General features: G+C 39.7%; 1 protein-coding gene across 1 annotated transcript in view; it reads left to right on the top strand.

Moving 5' to 3' along the window:
• Positions 1–208: 208 nt before the first annotated feature.
• Positions 209–17589, top strand: part of FAM117B (family with sequence similarity 117 member B) — a 29057-nt gene continuing 11676 nt past the window's right edge. Inside the window, exons 1-4 of the mRNA XM_058840221.1 lie at positions 209–932; positions 7826–7974; positions 12611–12703; positions 13240–13353. Of these exons, the coding sequence (XP_058696204.1) occupies positions 398–932; positions 7826–7974; positions 12611–12703; positions 13240–13353 (891 nt within the window). The 5' untranslated portion in view covers positions 209–397. The remainder of the gene's footprint in view (positions 933–7825; positions 7975–12610; positions 12704–13239; positions 13354–17589) is intronic.

The following is a 17589-nucleotide window of genomic DNA, read 5'->3' as shown; positions in this document are numbered from 1 at the left end:
CGGCCCCGCCGCCACCCGCGTGCGGCTCTTTAAGCGCTGCCCCCGCCCCGCGCCCCCCCGCGCCCCCCGAGCGGGCTCGGCCACTCAGGCGCGCGCCCCGCAGCCAATGGGCGCTCCGTAGCTGCGCGAGCCGAGCGGCGCCGCGCCCAATGGGAGGGCGCGGTGGGCGGGGCGCGTGGCCGGGGCACTATTGTTGATGAGGCGCACGGAGGCTGCGGGCGCAGCGGCGCGGAGGGGACGAGACTGGGACGGGACCGGGAACCAGAACCAGGACGGGGCTGCGGCTGCCGCCGCCGCCTGAGGCGTTGGACCTCGCGAGGTGCGGCCTGTGCCTCGCATTCTTCCCTCTCTTCCCCGCCTCAGGCCGCCTTCCGTGAGCCCCGGCTCCCGACGGACAATGTCCCACCAGCGCGTGAGGCGCGGCGGTTCCCCGACCCCCGCCACCTCCCTGGCGGGGGGAGGCGGCGCGGCGGCGGCGGGCGGCGGAGCAGCGGGAGCGAGCAGCCGCCTCCAGCCCATGCGGGCCACGGTGCCCTTCCAGCTCAAGCAGCAGCAGCAGCAACAACATGGCAGCCCCACGAGGAGCAGTGGCGGCCCGGGAGCGGGGCTCCCACGCGCGGCGCCCCCCGGCGCCGGCGGGCGCGGCCGCTCCGCCACGGCCCCGCCGGGGGGAGCGGGGAGCGGCGGCGGCGCCGCCTCCTCGCGGGGCAGCCCCACGCGTGGCCATGGCGGGGCCCGGGGCAGCCCCCCGCGGCACCACCACCTGCCGCCGCCGCCCCCGCCGCCGCCGCCGGGCTGCGGGCCCTCGCCCTGCTCCTCGCCGGTGCCTCCGCTGCCGGAGGGCAGGGTCCGGCACCACCACCGGCGGCAGTCGCCGGAGCCGGGCAGGAGCTCCCCAGAAAGGAAGAGTCCCAGCTCCCCTGTCTGCAAAGGTGAGAGCCGGGGGGTCCGGGCCAGCGGCAAAAGGCACGTCCCGGGCGGCCGGGCCAGGCGCGGTGTTCAGGGCTGGGGCCGGCGGTGCCTTCGAGCGCGCCGTGCCCCGGGGCAGAGGTAGGGACGGGGCTGTGCCCGGGCTGGTGCTCGCCCTGCCCCTTCTCTGGCCGGCGGCAGGGCTTGCCGGGTGTGTGTGCGTGGAAGGGCGCGTTGCTTTTGTTGCTGCTCTGTTGCTCCCTGGCTTTCAGGAGAGGAACAGAGAGCCAAGCGTGCCATGTGGGGGTTGTGACCGCTTCTGTAGTACCGCGAGTACTGCCTCGGGTTGGCAGATGAAATGAGTTCAGGAGGGTAGGTGTACTTAAGGTGCTTGGGCACAAACTTGAGGTGAATTTGGTGTTTGGGGGCTGCTGTGAAGACTTCACATCTCCCCTTCTGCACACCTCGTGCCAGATGGTGTATGTGGTTGTGATCCAAACAGTGTCCCTAAGCTTGCAATTAAAGAACTAACTAGTGCTGTAGGCATGGCACATAGCTGTAGAACAAAAGTATTCAGTATCTCTCTTAGTAGTTGCTTTCAATTCAACATGAGCCCTGCAGAAGAATGTGTGTGCTTGAAAGTTTGTGCCACAGCGAAGATAGAAAATAGCGTGGCGATAGCATACATTTTGTAACAAACTGCTTTTTAACTTTTTGAATAATTAAATCTTACTGAGAATGCTGGAATGTAAGTAAGATACGGCATTATCCTCTGGCTGAGGATAATAAAGGTTGACATATGTAAGTCCTTTTTCTTCTTGGGTTAAAAATTTACTCAAAAAATGCATCAGTGAGGCTTTGTGTTCATGTCCTCAAATCTAGGAAAAAATGTTACTTTTAAGATATTAAAGCTTGCAGTTACTCATTTCCATGAAATTGCCTGTGGTAATCTGAAGAGTTAAGTTGACCAATATGCAGAAGTGTACATGCGGAAATTTAGGACTAGCCCTCCCTTTAACGCTTCTGCTTCTCCTAGTTCTCTTCCCCCTTTCTAAAATAATGATTATAACCAGACTACCACGTTGGGTTTTTTCTTTTTTCCAATCCTGGCTCTTGAGGAATGGTACTGCCAAATGAGACAGTCATAACCAGTTGGTACAAGATGACTGTGTGCCTCCTAGTCTGCTAGTGTAAGAGAAGACTGATAAGGTTCTGAGTTAGATTTTCCACTTTCCAGATAAGAGTAATGAGGGTTTTATGAAGGCTGTACTATATTAAAGGCTTTGGATTGAGGAATGTGTGTATTCTTCATTTGAGATTCTTGTTAATCAGTAATCTGGGAGATTTTATACACATCACAAAATCCTGTCTTCTTCCTGTGAACTTCATGGAACTCTTGCCTAAGGTGCAATCTGCTGGCCTGGAGAATGAGGAAGGAAGAGCGTGGTTAGCCTTGAGGTCCAGGTTCAAATACTGTTGGTAAAGGCGAGCATCAGATCACTTAGGGTGGAAAAATTGTACTGTCTTTTAGTCACTGTGGAGCCTGCTGAAACGGTGCTGGCCTTTTTATTACTTTGAAGAAATAACATATAGAAGGAATCAAGTCATTTGATCACTCTACTGTGTTAAGATACTTCCACTAGCTTTTTACAAGAAACAGAAAACAGGAGAGTGGTGTCCATTTAATCACTTCCACGTGTTCCAGTTTCTGAGCAATACTTCTACTGGCCCCAAATGCAAGCTAAACATCTTAAATATTGCTTAACATTTGTATAGTGTAGTCCAGTGCTTGATAGAGGCTGAGTTAACTTGAGTTTTTTTCTTCATCTAAATGAGTAAACAGTGTTAACTGAGAACATGGAGGTGGAACTTCTTTTGCTAACAAGGCAATGGCTGTGCAAACACACAGGACACTTGAGAGTATTGGTCGGAATCTCCTGCAGAATAACTCGGGTTTTTCTGTTTCTTGCTTTCAGTTAATGATGGCTTTTGTTCATTCTTAGAGCTGCAGATGTATTTTTTTAGATAGAAATGAACCTTGAGGTTGGACAAATGATAGCTTTTTCTAAGCTTAGATACTGATTGTATCTATTCAGACTCAGTTTCATGTTTTTCATATTTTCTTTCATGGGAGACAGTTGAATAGTTTTGAACTTAGTTTTCATGAACCTGCTTTACACTTGGGAACCTGAACTTGTGAATTACAAATGTGACTTTTGTGGGTTTTGGGTGTGGTTTTTGGAGGTTTTCTGATCTGAATTGCAATTAAATGTTGGAAATACTCAACTGAATTTTGTATTGGCTATGGGATAATTACAAATAGAAGGCTCTGTCATACAACTTCCAATTTTCCATGCTTTTCTTACCACTTATCTCCCTCCCTCTTAAATATGACCAGGAACTTAGATCTTCCTACTACCTGTTTTTCATCTTTTACTTTCCTTTTCTGCAGTCTCTAGCACTTACTTCCTAGAATTGAGCTTCCAATTGCCTGTTAATATGGTCTGCCCTTCCCATCGCTGGTGACGTCTCATTTCTACAGTGCAATGTCTGTCCTGCAATCTCCAGTTTGGGTTCAGTTTTCCCATATGCCTCTTCACTGGTCTGCAGACCACCCGTTAGAGGACATTTTCTGTGACCTACTAGTACACTGTTGCAACATGAGATAGAACATACACATTTCTCTATCTTCATTGGTTTTGCCTTGGTTTATTCACTGAGTAAAGATCTAATGGCATCTTGTTATTTGTGTTCTTATATAAAACACATCTTAGAGGAGTTGAACTGCTCAGCTGCAAGAATGTTACAGTGTACTAGGCTGAGTAAACAAGGTCAAGACCAGAGCCATAGTAGTTGTTTATTTTTGGGTGCCTTGAGGTATTAAGAGAGTTCTCTACTGGGTGCTGGACTTTCTGGTATATTCCAGCTGACTGTATTGAACATCTAAACTCATTCTGAAAATTAAAGAGAAAAATTGGTTAGTTTTATTTGGAAGAAAATGTAATTGTTTTGTCTATAAAGGGTAATATTAAAGCCTTCTTGTGTGAATGGAAATGATGAAAATATTATATGAAGTCTTAAGTCAAATGTGAACCTTTCCTTGGAGGTAGAGAAGAAGAAATGGAACTCCATTACACTCTTAAATTTCACCATGGATTTATTTATTTTAATAATCTGGTGAGTGACACAATAATAGCTACAGACCTGTCAACCTTAACCAAGGTTTTGCAGTAGTTTTGAAAGATATTACTATAGGGTAAGAGAGAAGGCTTTGTGTACCATTACATTCCTGCTCTGCTTACTTAAGCTGTTTAACAAATTGTAGATGTAAAGAAGGTGAATTAATTTTTGCAGTAACTGTACATTTCTTGTGGCCAACACTTCAGGGAAATTTATTTGGCTTAAAAATATTTTCATTTACTAGAGTGAAGTAGCTTGAACATCTTGGTCTTTCTGAGGTTTGGTTTTATGAAACACCACTAATTTAGTCATTCTTCTACAGTGGTGACAACTTTGAATTACCAGTGAATAGTTCTCTTTACATTTATGTGAGGATGATAGGTAGGATTATCTTCCAAAGGGAGTATACACAGTTGGGTGGTGAGTCTGTTCCTAGTGCACTGCGTCTGTTCAGTTCTTTTAATGAAACATGAAAGGAAGGTGAAGCCCCAGAGATCAGTCGTAGTTTTGGAAAAGATCATTGTGCCAGCTGTGTATGGGAAAGATCCCATGAATGTCCTTTGTGGGGGAAAGCCTGACCAAAACAGAACAAAAAGGTCAGCTGTATGCCTTGATGCCAGAGGAGCTAGTTGGGTCTCACCCCTTCTCACCACTTTGGATCGCCCACTTGTATAAAAAAAGCCTCAAGTGGAACTGTCAGGGAATTTTGTGAGTTCAGTGGAATCCTAGGCTTTTCTGCTGCTTGTTTTCTCACAGTATGTATTAGATGGTGTTACTCTGGTTTCTTTCATGCATTTTAGTTACTTATTGGTAAGCATCTATATTTGTTCAGTTTTGCTCTTCAGTCCCGCTGCTACAGTGCCCAAACTTATGCTGCCTTTGGAAGTGCCTTTACTCCAAAGTGGTGTGTGTGATACCAGGTCACCTGTAGCAACTTCTGTTGGTCCCCTGTGCAGCAATGACTGGTGAAGATGTGGTGGATTGCTTGTTACTTCCCCACATGATGGACTTCATTGATTTGTGTTGTGTATGCTCTCTTTGGTTTTGTTCTATTACTTTGCTTTGTTTGAGGCTGGATTGCAGAAAGACTTTCATTTCTAAATAAATTTATACTAGTGGTGGATGGATAGGAGGGTTGATATTTATCACAAATACTGGTTTAGAGAGATAATCAGGCCAATTAAAAAAGATCTAATATTTAAGAAGCGTCTATTTGATGAAACAGCTCCATTGTTTTTCATCAGCCACAGCTGTTGTAACTGTTATCTCTATGGAGGCAGATCTCTTGTTATGTAGGTCACATCAAGGAAAAATAGCAGCTGAACACTTGCTTCAAGTATTGTAGGGGAAAGTGCAATGAAAACATTGTATATGTTCCCATTGAAATGTTTTGAAACAGTAAGAATTGTGTAGTAGACTTTGCTAATTTGTATAAAGACAAGTTGTGAAGGTAGGAAAGTAAAAATATATCCAAACATCATTCCCCCATCTAAATATAAGTAATTTGAAAACAGAATTTCTTAAATGAATTTTTAAATCAGAGGAAAAGAGAGTATTTGCAGGCTTTGTGCCTTGAAATGAACAGCTTCCCTTGAACTTAAATAGTATACAGGCTCTTCAGTTCTCATTCTCGCTGTTCACCAAAATAGTCTCTCTAGTTGTTTTTTGCTTTGTTTTGTTTTGTTTGTGTCAGGGAGGAGAGAGTAATAGATTCTGCTTCTCCAGTTTGGAAGCTGTCTGCTGCAGTTGCTTTGCAGATGATGTGGCTGACTACGTACACTTCCTGATTTATAATTTTTTTCACATCCTTTCTGTTTCCCTTTGGTAAGAAGAGAGAAGCTTCTTGAAGAGGAAGAATAATAACTGAGAAGAAAAACAGGGAGGATATGGCAGCTAATTCTAAGACAAATAACATGTTTGATTTAACTTTGGAAGCCAGCATAATTTTTAAGGAATGACATGTTGTGTCATGCCACATTGTCCTGTGGTAGACACAAGGGGAATTGTTTTGAAATCATCTGATACAAACAGACCCTTCAGTGTGCTGTGTGGTGGTAGTAGTAGTCAGAGGTTTTCTTTGATACAGGAATCTTAAGTGCAAACTCCAAAATGTATTTGCTGCTACACCCTGAGAGCAAATCTGCTATGAGCTCAGTAGTAAGGTTGTATCATTGTTGGTACTTGTAGAAATAATAAAGCATATGAGGTTTCCTGACTGCTTTGTGTGAGTGTGGCTGATTATAGTGCTGATAATTGTTTCCCTGTAATCAAACCACATTTTTACTGTGTACATTTCTAATAAATTTGCATTAGGGTGTTTAGTGTAGAATGTCACTAGACTTAGGTTCTGTCCACTCAATTGAGATCTATACCTAACAGGTTTTATTAGTATTTATCATATACATTTTTAGTAGATTGCAACAGCTTAGAAATTGAATTTTGGACTTTTGGTGTCAGTGGTTTTATTTTCTGACTAGCAGTCAGACACAAATCAGGCACAATTTCCTTTGCCTGTAGATGAGTTTGTGTATAATGCAAACTACTGTGTTATTGTTACTTTAAGTGCAGAATTCATCCTAGGGCACAGTGAGAGAGGACATGACTGAGTTTTCCCAGTGCCCTTTTATAAAGCTTCCATCTGATTTCTGAATCATGCTTGCTGTGTTGTAGCCATGTATTTTAGGAGTTTCTATTCATTATAGGTAAGATTAATGCACAATTCCTTCAAGTATAATTGAAATTCTTTTTGTGGGGAGTAGATGAGATGGTAATAAACTTAGATCATTGTGATCGCAGGATTTGAGTTTTTCATCTCAAAATGTGTGAGCATGTATGTATACCTAAATCCTGGGTCTTTGCTGCTTATCAGTCTCCTAAATTTACCAACCTTAGCTACTCGTTTGAGGAAACTTTCTTCAGTGTTTATTCTTCATAGCTTGTGGTGTAGTCTTTTACTGCTGTTTTACTTAAGACATTATTGACAGATAGGATAGATACAAATTTTTATTTTTAACAATATTCTTCTTCTCATATTCGTTCAATGGTTGTTATATTTAACCTTTGTTAGTAAGGATTCCTCTTAGTATCTAAATTGTTCTAAAAATAGGATGCCAATATATACACTACAAATGAGGTGCAGAAGATACAGCACCAGGCAAACATGAATGTAGTTACTGAGTAGCCTGTAAAAGGAGGGAGATGTCTCAATTAGCTTGTAAAATGTAAATCATTACCTTATCAAAGTTAACTTCTGATTCTAAGGGTTATGCCATATGTCATGTGCTGGGTGATTAAAACATGCAGGTTTATAGTGTTCCTTGAAGTAGGTAAAGGACTAGAGGGATGAACTGTAAGTTCAGTTATTAAACTGAAAAAGTTCCACTCAGTTTTTCTTCCTTAACCTTTATTTGTGTGTAAACATAGCTATTTTTATTTCTTCTACACCTTCATAATTTAAGAGTCAAATGACTGTTAGACTTTTAAAGGAGTAAACTGGTGCATAAGCACTATTGCAACCATTGTGACATAAGGATGCTTTTAAGGAAACCATAAAAACAGATTTCAAGCTTATTCAGACAGAATAGAGTCTGGAAAAGCAAACTTAATTTCCATATTAAAAGTATCTTGTGTACTTAATAACATAGTTCAAATTTGGTATGATTTCTTGTAGACTATTAAAATGAATAAGCTCTCTCTTGTTTGATTTCTTTGTAATGAAATGTTCTTGCTCTAACAGACAAATCAAGACCACCTTCATCAAGCCCTTCCAGTATTGTTCGCCGGACGTCTTCACTGGATACGCTTGCTGCTCCATACCTTGCTGGGCAGTGGCCTCGGGATAATCATGGACAAGCTGCTCCCTGTATGAGAGACAAAGCCACACAGGTAGGACAGAGTTTTTTGTCTTTCCAGTACTTAAGTGTGAAGACAGGATTTAAATGTAAGAAGCTTTTCCCTTGAGAACATTCACTTTAGCTTTCTTGCTCACAAGTTCCTATTCACTTTCAGATTGCCAGAATCCTACCTTTGCTACTGCATGTAGTAATGCAATTATTTGCATTTCTTAAGTAAAGGCTGAGAACTGTAGTATCTTTTAGGTGTTCCACTTCCTTCTTGCCTCAGGAAAACACTAGTGCATTGTACATCTGTGTTCTTATTGTTCTTACAGTACACTAGATAGCACTGGAATTAAGTACTGTTTACTTTAGATTTATACAGAGAACTTAGTGATGTATCCTTATATGTATGTCTGTCTCTGTCTTCATCCTCTGTTTGTAAAAGCCCCATAATGTACACTTGAGTTTTATTCACCAAGTATAGAATTATATGCATTGAAGAATGTCTCATTGAACTGTGAATGATGTTGAAATCTAGCTCAACTGGAAAGTATTAAAAAAATACTTTATTTGCCAATAAACATGAACTGCTTAACAAAATTTCACAAGCTTTAAAGGTTCAGTCACCTGTAAAAATGGAAGCAACAAACAATTGAATGAAGCTGGCATTACCTGATGGTTGTTGTGGCATTCTCCTTTAAAGGGAGTGTTGTTACATGTTATCCTCTCTGTATGCAGAAGTGGTTCAAGATTAATTGTTCCTATGAAAATATCCTAGTGCTTCATTTCTCCTTCTGTAGGTGCAGTCTGGCAGTGGCTTTCTCTAATGTGTAGAGTGAAAGAAAGGGGCAAATATATCAGATTTAAATCCCTATTCCTGGAACATGGTTTCAACAAGAAGTCTCCACTAATTCCAAGGAACATAAGCAGGATGCATTTGGAAGAGGACCTTGTAGCATTGCCTCAAGCATCATCCTTGTGCTTGAACCTCTGTTAGGTTTGGTAACCGTAAAAAAAATACGTCCACATAGTTTTCAGTGTGTAAGAACATGTAGGGTGTTGAGCAGATGAAGTCTGCAGTGTTGCTGTGGGGCCTTTTTGAGATTCATGGCCTTTTGTGGGACAGACCACAATTCAAAGAGCAGATCAGTAGAGAAGGAAGGCGTCTTGTAGGGAAATATGCTCTTGTGGTTAAGGTGGAATTAGGAGCTGGTGAAGAAGAAAGGACAGCTGAGGAACAAGTTCTTGTGCAGGAAAATGAATTGGAAAAATGGTTAGAAGACAGAGTGAAATTGAAGTAAGAGGAGGAGGATGAAGGAAGATATGTGATATCCAAGGAGTGGCTGTTCATGCCTAGCTATTAAAAGACACCATTAAAGGGCAGAACTAAACCTGCATGTGTGTCATTTTTATTTTCATTAAAATAAATTTATTTTCATATTTGATTTCTTAGAATAATGCTTTTTTCCAAATAGTTATATTTCTGTACTGCTGCCAAAGTATTTGCTATGTTCAGTTGATCTCATTCAGCCTAGTTTTGATATAATCTGAATCATGGTTGGGCTTTTATAATCTGTATTTGCCAGATATTGTCCTTTTTGGCTTGCGTTTTGCTTTTGGCTTTTTCTTCTAATTCTGACACATCTAACTGCTGTGATAGTGGGCTTTTGTAGAGGAAATGTACTTGAAAGGTTAATGGGAGGACTGGAAAGGGCATTAGATATTTCTGCAGAATGAATACACTTACTGGTGATTTATGGTAGTGTATTTCTGAGAGAACTAGAATGATCTGTTTGCAGTTCCTAATTTAAAATTTATCAAACCAGTAGATAATTTAGGGCTGTGGAAATACATATGTATGACCAAAGCTCATGTTGATGTGACACTGATGAGATATTACTGCTTTTAATCTTCCAGTGGGCCTGAGAGCAGCCACTGGAGCTAGGGACAAGTTTAAAATGTGACTTACAATGGTTAGTTTCCCAAGATAATACAGGCTGCCCATTTGTATTGTTCAGCTTTTCTGAAGATGACATATTTGGATGAAGTTTCACTTGTGAGATACTCTGGTTCCAGTGTGTAATTTCAGATTTCACAAAGTCTGACATGAAATGTATGTGTTCTGATTCCAAGCCTTTAGAGAACAGGAATTGAATTTGCAAAGTTATAAAAGGTTTCAAATTGAGTAAGCAGGGTGTCTTAATTGTGTGGAGTTATGGCACAGGGAGTAGAGTCATTCAGGAAGCAGACTGGGAAGAGACAGCAATTAGTGGCACACTTCAGCTTGCAGGCCTCTCTAGTGATGCCCACGGGTCAGAGCTGAGAGCTGTGTAAGAGACCCCAGGTCATGCAGAGACTGTCTCTCTATTAGACTCCTCCTGCAGCTGAATATTTTGATGAAACCTGCCTATAAAATTAGACTGAATTATGTACATGAAGAATATTTGTTGGATGATGAATAGGTATATTAATGAGCATTCAAGGATCTGGCTAGAATTCATACCTGCACATGTTGTTTTAAGTGCTCATAAAACAGGTGTTAATAATCTTGTCTTTTTTGCTTGGAATGAAACATGTTTGTCTTACAAGTTAAAATGAGACAATTACTTTGTAATTTTTTAATTCTTAAATAATTCATTTTGACTGGAAAGTTTTTGTCTCTTAGACTTTTTTTTTCTGAAGCATTCTACTGTCTGCAATAAATTTAGTCTTAAACTAATTTCTTTGTAATTCTAGAAAGGGGGGAGGATGTTATGCATGGTAACAACTAATAAGCAAGTAGTAGTACTTTAAGAACCTAGAGAAATATAAATCCCACTTTGCCGATTGGTTATTTGGTCTATTTCTTGATAATAAGTATTATAAATAAAATCTGGGGAATAAATAGGAGGAGACTTGCTAAAAAAGTATTGCATTTCTGTTTTGACCTGAGAGGTTTTCTAACCATTTGTTTTGAGGATAAGCATCAAAGCAACTTTAGTGCTTTAAAATGAATCAGATATTAATTTATTAAATAATTCTTGAATCTTGAGTCAAAGTCTTAAATATAAATTAAAGGGAAAAACTAATTAAGAGTGTTAATTATTCTCCTGTAGGCAAGTGCAATGGTTGTGCTGAGTTGGGAAGCTAGAATTAGTAGTTAAAGCTTACTGTTCCAGGAGCTAGAGGATAGGATGATACTCCTGATTGACATTTCAGAATTGACTAGACAAAATTGGTACTTGGGAATGGGGGTTATCAATTATTCTATCTTATGATAAAGATCAGTGAGTGCTTTTCTAGAAAAACAGATTGTAATGGATTCTGATTTTGCTATGAAATAGGAATTTCAAAGCAACCCTATTAACTATATTATTCAGATTTATCCTAGTTAGTTTTTGATTTGGAATGATGAAGATTAAAAAGTACTGTTAATGAAGGTTTCATTTATATGAAACCTGTGTCTGTACCTGAAACTGGTGGGGTTACAACCTGTATATTTGGAGTTAAGGCTCCATATTCCCTGCAAAATAGGGATTAATACCACAAAAGACTTGAGTTCCTGTGATACAAGTGCAGCTGAGGTATGAAAGGTCAGCATGTGGCTTCTGCAAGCTGCTAGTCTCATGTGTAAGAACAACCACGGCACACTGTAGATGTGAAGACTTTGAGGCAATCAAAGTTCTTTTCTATAGAAGAAAGTGAGATATCCAAGAAAATGAGGCTAGTGTAGCTGTGTGCTAAGAACTGCATGGTGGCAAGAGTAAATTTCAAGGAATTTGCTGTCTCTTTCAGTGTGTAAAATGCTTCCAGAAATTCTTCCCCTTGCTTCATAAGGTGTATTTCTTGTGACTGCTCAGAGATTCCTGATAGATGCTACTATCTGTCTTCTTAGAGCCTTTACAGTTCACTGCTTTTGAAGACATTCCTGGAGGCAGCTAGGTGGGAATACAAACTGCTCATAAAGCTTGCGGTATTATCAAAGGCTTGCCTGTGCATTTTCTTACCTGAAATACAGTGTGTCTGAACAATACGTTGCATTTCTCAGAACTCCCTCACCACAATAATTTTGTGAGATTTTTTTATTAAACGCTAATGGTTCTCTTGGCTTACTGAAACCAGCTTAGTATTATCTGTGTTGCTTTCTGCTTGGTCTGGGTCAACTGTGAACATGGAGCCCTTTGAGGCATTAATAAATTTATTACCTGCTTTGCAATAGCTCTAGTGGCGCTTATATGCCTTGCTTTCCGTTTTCTCATTCTTGAGAGCAAGAACATGATTTTACAGCTGTGCTGGTGCAGGCTTTCACAGTGCTTACACCAAGCCCCCCTTGCTAATTCTTCAGCAATAACAAGGTCAGCATCTGTGCAGGAAATGAAATGTGCCATCTCCCCCCAGTTCTGCACCCTCACACTGGTTCTTCAGAGCTCTGTAGCAGCCCCTGGTACATCTGGCTGTGAGTACTGCCTTATGCTCAGTCATTTGGAAGGGAACCAGCACATCCCTATATTACACTAGGTCTGAAAGTTGTGGGTTTGGTGTTTTTTTGTACTTCACCTTTGAAAGGCTTCTAGTTGGTTGCTGTTCACTTTCAGTTCTGAATCTAGTGTATCTTAAATGTTCTCTTTCCTAATTTGTCTCAAAAATATTATGCCAGAAAGTAGCAATTACCTTTTTTAATTAATCCTGTAATCATCTTCCTACAGACAGAAAGTGCCTGGGCTGAAGAATATTTAGAAAAGAAGAGAAGCTCACACAAACGTTCATCATCATGGGGCAGCAATGAACAACTAAAGGAGGTCAGAAATGCCATTACTTGAGATAATTTTGGAGTAAATGTTTTTTTTGGTATGCATCAATACCATGATGCTTCAGGAGGGCAGGAGTATTTTACTACTTTGTTTAATTATACAGATGGTGGGTAAAAATATGAAATAGTTGTTCATTTGATATTGATTTAATATAACAATGCAGGTCAATTAATATTTATATTTAATATTTAAATATTTAATATTTAATCGTGTGGGAAAGAAAATGTTAAATGCAGGTGACATTTTTTCATCAAAGAAGGAAATAACAGCAGTGACCTCACTACTTTCAACTTCATGTATTACAAGTTCTTTCACTGAACCCCCAGAGGTTCAGAGCTGAGCATCAGCTGAACTGGTAGCTAACATACTAGGTCTGCAAGAACTTGAGTATAATCCAGTGCTGGCAATAATTATGAATGTTATGGTAGTAAATAATTTTAACCAAGTGACGGAATAAATGGATGAAATTACCTGTGTACCTGAATACACCTGTTGAAATCTGATGTGAATTTTTCCTTCATTAGATTGCAAAATTGCGTCAACAGCTGCAGAGAAGCAAACACAGCAGCAGGCACCATCGTGACAAGGAAAGACAGTCTCCTTTTCATGGCAACCATGCAGCCATTAACCACAGTCAGGTAAGGCTGTGTGCTTTTTGGCCATGTTGGGTAGCTAATACTACCTGTAGGTCCTTTCAAGGTTGTGATTTGTCTTAGAGGGAACTTGGAAATACCACAGACTGCTAATTATGTCATAGCTATAGGTGAGTTCTATGAAGTAGAGCTCTTTCTTTTGGCTGCTTGAGTGAGTGGAGGCCCAGATCTTTTTGTTACTTGGGTGAGCTGGCTTTGAACTCCCACTTTCAAATAATTTCAGGTAATTAAATACATCCTTAAAGCAAGGTTTTTAAAGTGAATTCTGCAGTTTCCACAAAAGGATGACAGATAAAATTTAAAACTATAGACCATCATCTTCGTTACATGTTGCTGTAATAATTATGACTTTGCATGTAGACTATGGCATGGAGCAAACTGCTGGTAAAACTGTATGCTCAGATAAAAGGTAGTTCTTCTGAGCACGTTTTGTCTTGCCAAAGACTCCTCTAACACTGTGATGAGATTTAGAGATCTTACATGACAAAAGGCTGTTCTATGGGGTTATTTAAGTGTTTACATACTTCATAACTTCATTCAGCCTTTTTAAGATTTTATCTTTTTTTCCCCTGACATCTATTATGCCTTGAGACTTAAAGTAATAATCCCTTCTACAAAAACTGTGATGGTTAGGCTGCCGCATGTTCTGTGTACAGTTTCAGTTTTATTTCAAGGCTTCTAATGAGGTCAGGTTGACAGAGGTGTAATATTTTTAGCTCAATTGATAACAGGTGTAAAAAAATTATAGGCTTTTAGAAACACGGATCCTCTTTCAAGTGTATTTTTGTTGAATGACTTTAAGAAAACCAGTTGAAAAATTTGGTCATTCTTTCAAAGTCAGGTGTCTTGAGTGTGTTCTACTTCAAGAATGAAAACAAGAAAATAGAGGGTTTTGAATTTCTTTTGCTCTGCTCTTCTTGACTCCTACTTTGTATAAAAGTCATGAGCACTTTTTGTCTCAGACCCTAACTTCTTATCCCTGCTGTAGGACATTTAATTAGGAGTCATGACTTTTCAGGATTTGTGTGCCTCTTGAATTCAATTTGTCAGTAGTTCGAACTCGCTGCTACTGGAAATATTTAGGAATTTTTTTTTAGAATTATATTTTTTGACATAGGAATTTAGGGATTACTGAAATGTGGGTGCAGTATATTGTGCTGCTGGTTTAACTGACTGCTTGAGTCAAAACAGTCCAAAATTAGAATGAAGAAAGACAAATAAATGACCCAATCCCTTTCTAGGGGGTTCTGAGAAAGTTCATGAAAATCAACATACAAAATGTGTCAAACTGTTGGTTAAAAAAAGTAAATGAAAACAAAAGACAGTTCAATGTACTTGATTAAGGTGTTTCATCTGAATCTGTAGAACCTGATGACATTTTCAGCCAAAGGTATACTGAGGACCTTTTGATGTAGGCCCTTTACTACAGTGGAAAATTACATGCATTTCAATAAGTTTGCTTGGCATTCTACAAACTTGTGAGTTTCTGAATGCAAAGGTATTACCACCTTAGCACAGATCATCCTAGTGTGTTCTAATTTCAAAAATGAACAACAATGCTGCTATTATGAAAAATATTTTCCCAAATTATGTATATAGCTTTTTAAGAATCATAATTATTTTGTTATTTTGCTTCTGGTATGGATGTCTTTACATTCTGCAAATTTTATAGTTTGTGAATAAAATATTATGCAACAGATAATTAGTTTTTGGGCTTGTGAAACAAACTATAAAATGTAAATTGAAGCAAAGCAGCTTTTCCAGGATTGTGTTACAAAACAAAACATTGTTTTTCTTGGTGACTTTTGTGCCAGCTGTGTCAAGCTACTTGCAAGGGGAGAAGTTAAAGGAGGATTCAAAGAGTAAGTGAAGAGTTTAGATTAATGACGTTTAGCAGCTGTTTTTTAACTCAGAGTGAAAAATCTGTAACTGTAGTCATCAAGGGCAAAGTTCCTGGGTTTTCTCATTCTTTTTTTGAGGACTGCTAAACTAGAATTTCTGGCAGTAGCTCTGTTCCTTCAGGATTTGTGGGAAGGACTGTGTGGAAACCAGAATTTGGTAATTAGAATATTTTGAAATTTTTATATCACATTCCTAGCTTGAAGGAAACTTTTGTGTTTGTTGACTCTAAAGGGTCATGTAAAGATTTCTGAGCTCAAGGAGTTGGATTCCTGACAAGGTGAGGAAAAGCATTAGGAAATTGTGTCAGTAGTTCCTTCACAGACACTGGGTAAACTCTGTTTAACATTTCGAAAATGACATGCTCTTCTAGTTAAGTCTAGTTACATTTTAGTGGATTCATTTCCTACTTTTCTTCCCTACTTAAACTTTACCACAATTCTTGAATTATAGAAAAAAATTCTGTGGTTCTTGCCAACTAAGCTTCTAATTTGTTTACTTGTGCTTCTTTCTAATAGGATTTTTGTGTGAAGAAAGAAATCCACACAATTTCTATAGAATAAGCTTGTTAGCTGTTCCTGACCCTCTGCTCACAATCAGGAAATAGTTGGGGAGGACCTTGATCAAGTCCTTGCTATTTTTTTTTCAGAGCAAATGAATGTTTTTTGTTTGTGTGGGTTTTTTTTCATTATGCCAGAAATATTCCTTTCCATCTCAACTGAAAGAAGAGTTTGCAGAAAGGTCATAGCCTACTCAGGTGATCTCAGGATGCTTCTGAGAACATTTTGAATTAATTGCATGGTACTAAATCTCTAAACAGGAGCCAAAACAATGGGATCTTTCTATATTTTCAGTGTTGGTATAATGGAGGAACTAGAATTGAGGCCAGAACTGAAACCAGATGGAAGAATAAATGGATTATTTTTTTCCAACATGCTTTTTTCCTCAGTGCACTTGGCTGATATTACATCTTTACTTGACATTCTGAACCATCAAGGCCCTTGTGCCTTTCATTTTCCTGGGAACTATGTGTTCCTAATGTCTGACCAATTTATTTATACTGAGATCAACTGCATGCACTTTACAGTGTTGGGGATTTGGGTCTTTTTGGTGTCACTCTTACTACCTCAGTAGGTGGAACACTTCATTTTTAGAGTAGAGTTACCATGATCTACTCAACCTAGAGGTAGCTTGATGTAAATGCATCACAAGTCCTGGGATCCTGTTTAAAGTTTTGCTACTTGTCAAAAATTGGAAAAGCTTAGAGCATTTTTCCTGAAAAGCATGTGAAAAATTTAGATTTGTCATTGCCCCTTTTTCCTGCCTTGTGAGTTTATGCCATACCTGTAAGTTTCAGAACTGAAAACTCTGTGCCAGTGTGTTACTATATGAGCACAGGAGTTATTATCAACTTAATTTTATTTGTTATTTATTTGTTAACTTGTTATTATCAAGTTAATACAAGGAGTATTACCTTGCCTTGTGGTGAGCATTCCCAGGTATTCAGATGAGTGGTCAAAGGTTGGTAGCCTATTTCTGCATGACCTCTGTGAAGGCAGTATTTCTAATAAAAAGTCTCTCGTTTTGAGGCTGATTGTTCTATCCATGTCACGATACCTCCTTATGTTTCCACTCTCTGGCACCCTGGGCTAAGAAATCATACTCAGTCATGTAAAGAATATTCTGTTTCTTGCAAGTGAAACATGCTGTACTTAACTATATTGAACTCCTCTGAACCTACTGTGAGTTCTTCAAATAGTGGCATGAACCTAAGAATTTTTGTGGTACGCAAGCACATTTAAAAGGTGAAGAGTTGCCACATTTTGCTAATGGCTGCTGAAATCTTAAAGTGTGCTTGTGTACTACTTTTAACAAGCTCAGTTTGTTCTAAAAATGCATATATTGAATAACTGGGTGCATAAATAATCTTTAGAGCCTGAACTTGTGCTGATATATCTATATTGTGACTGAATATCAACCTGTATTAATTTACTGAATTGTTGATCCAAGGCATCATGTTGATCTTGGAACAGAATTAGCAGGGTTGCTCTCTCAGACTTTTTTGTGTTCTTCTCCAGTGTTTTTTTTCATCTTCAGGCAAGACTTTAGAAACTCTTTACAAGTTTGGCCACCATGAGAATATTTAGTTTTTGTTGACAGAAACAGAGTAACAAGCATTTCCTGAACAGAAGCTTTCCTAGTTCTTGTGCATGTCTTTTTTGAGTTGTTCTGTTTTTTTATGGCTAATCTAATATTTCAGGAAAGCAGAACCAATGTAATTCATGAGTTTTGCTGCTGCAGAGATTTGTGATTGTGACAAGA

This window comes from Poecile atricapillus, chromosome 5, assembly GCF_030490865.1.
Source record: "Poecile atricapillus isolate bPoeAtr1 chromosome 5, bPoeAtr1.hap1, whole genome shotgun sequence".
Lineage (NCBI taxonomy): Eukaryota > Metazoa > Chordata > Aves > Passeriformes > Paridae > Poecile > Poecile atricapillus.
This window is presented reverse-complemented; position numbering and strand designations above follow the sequence as displayed.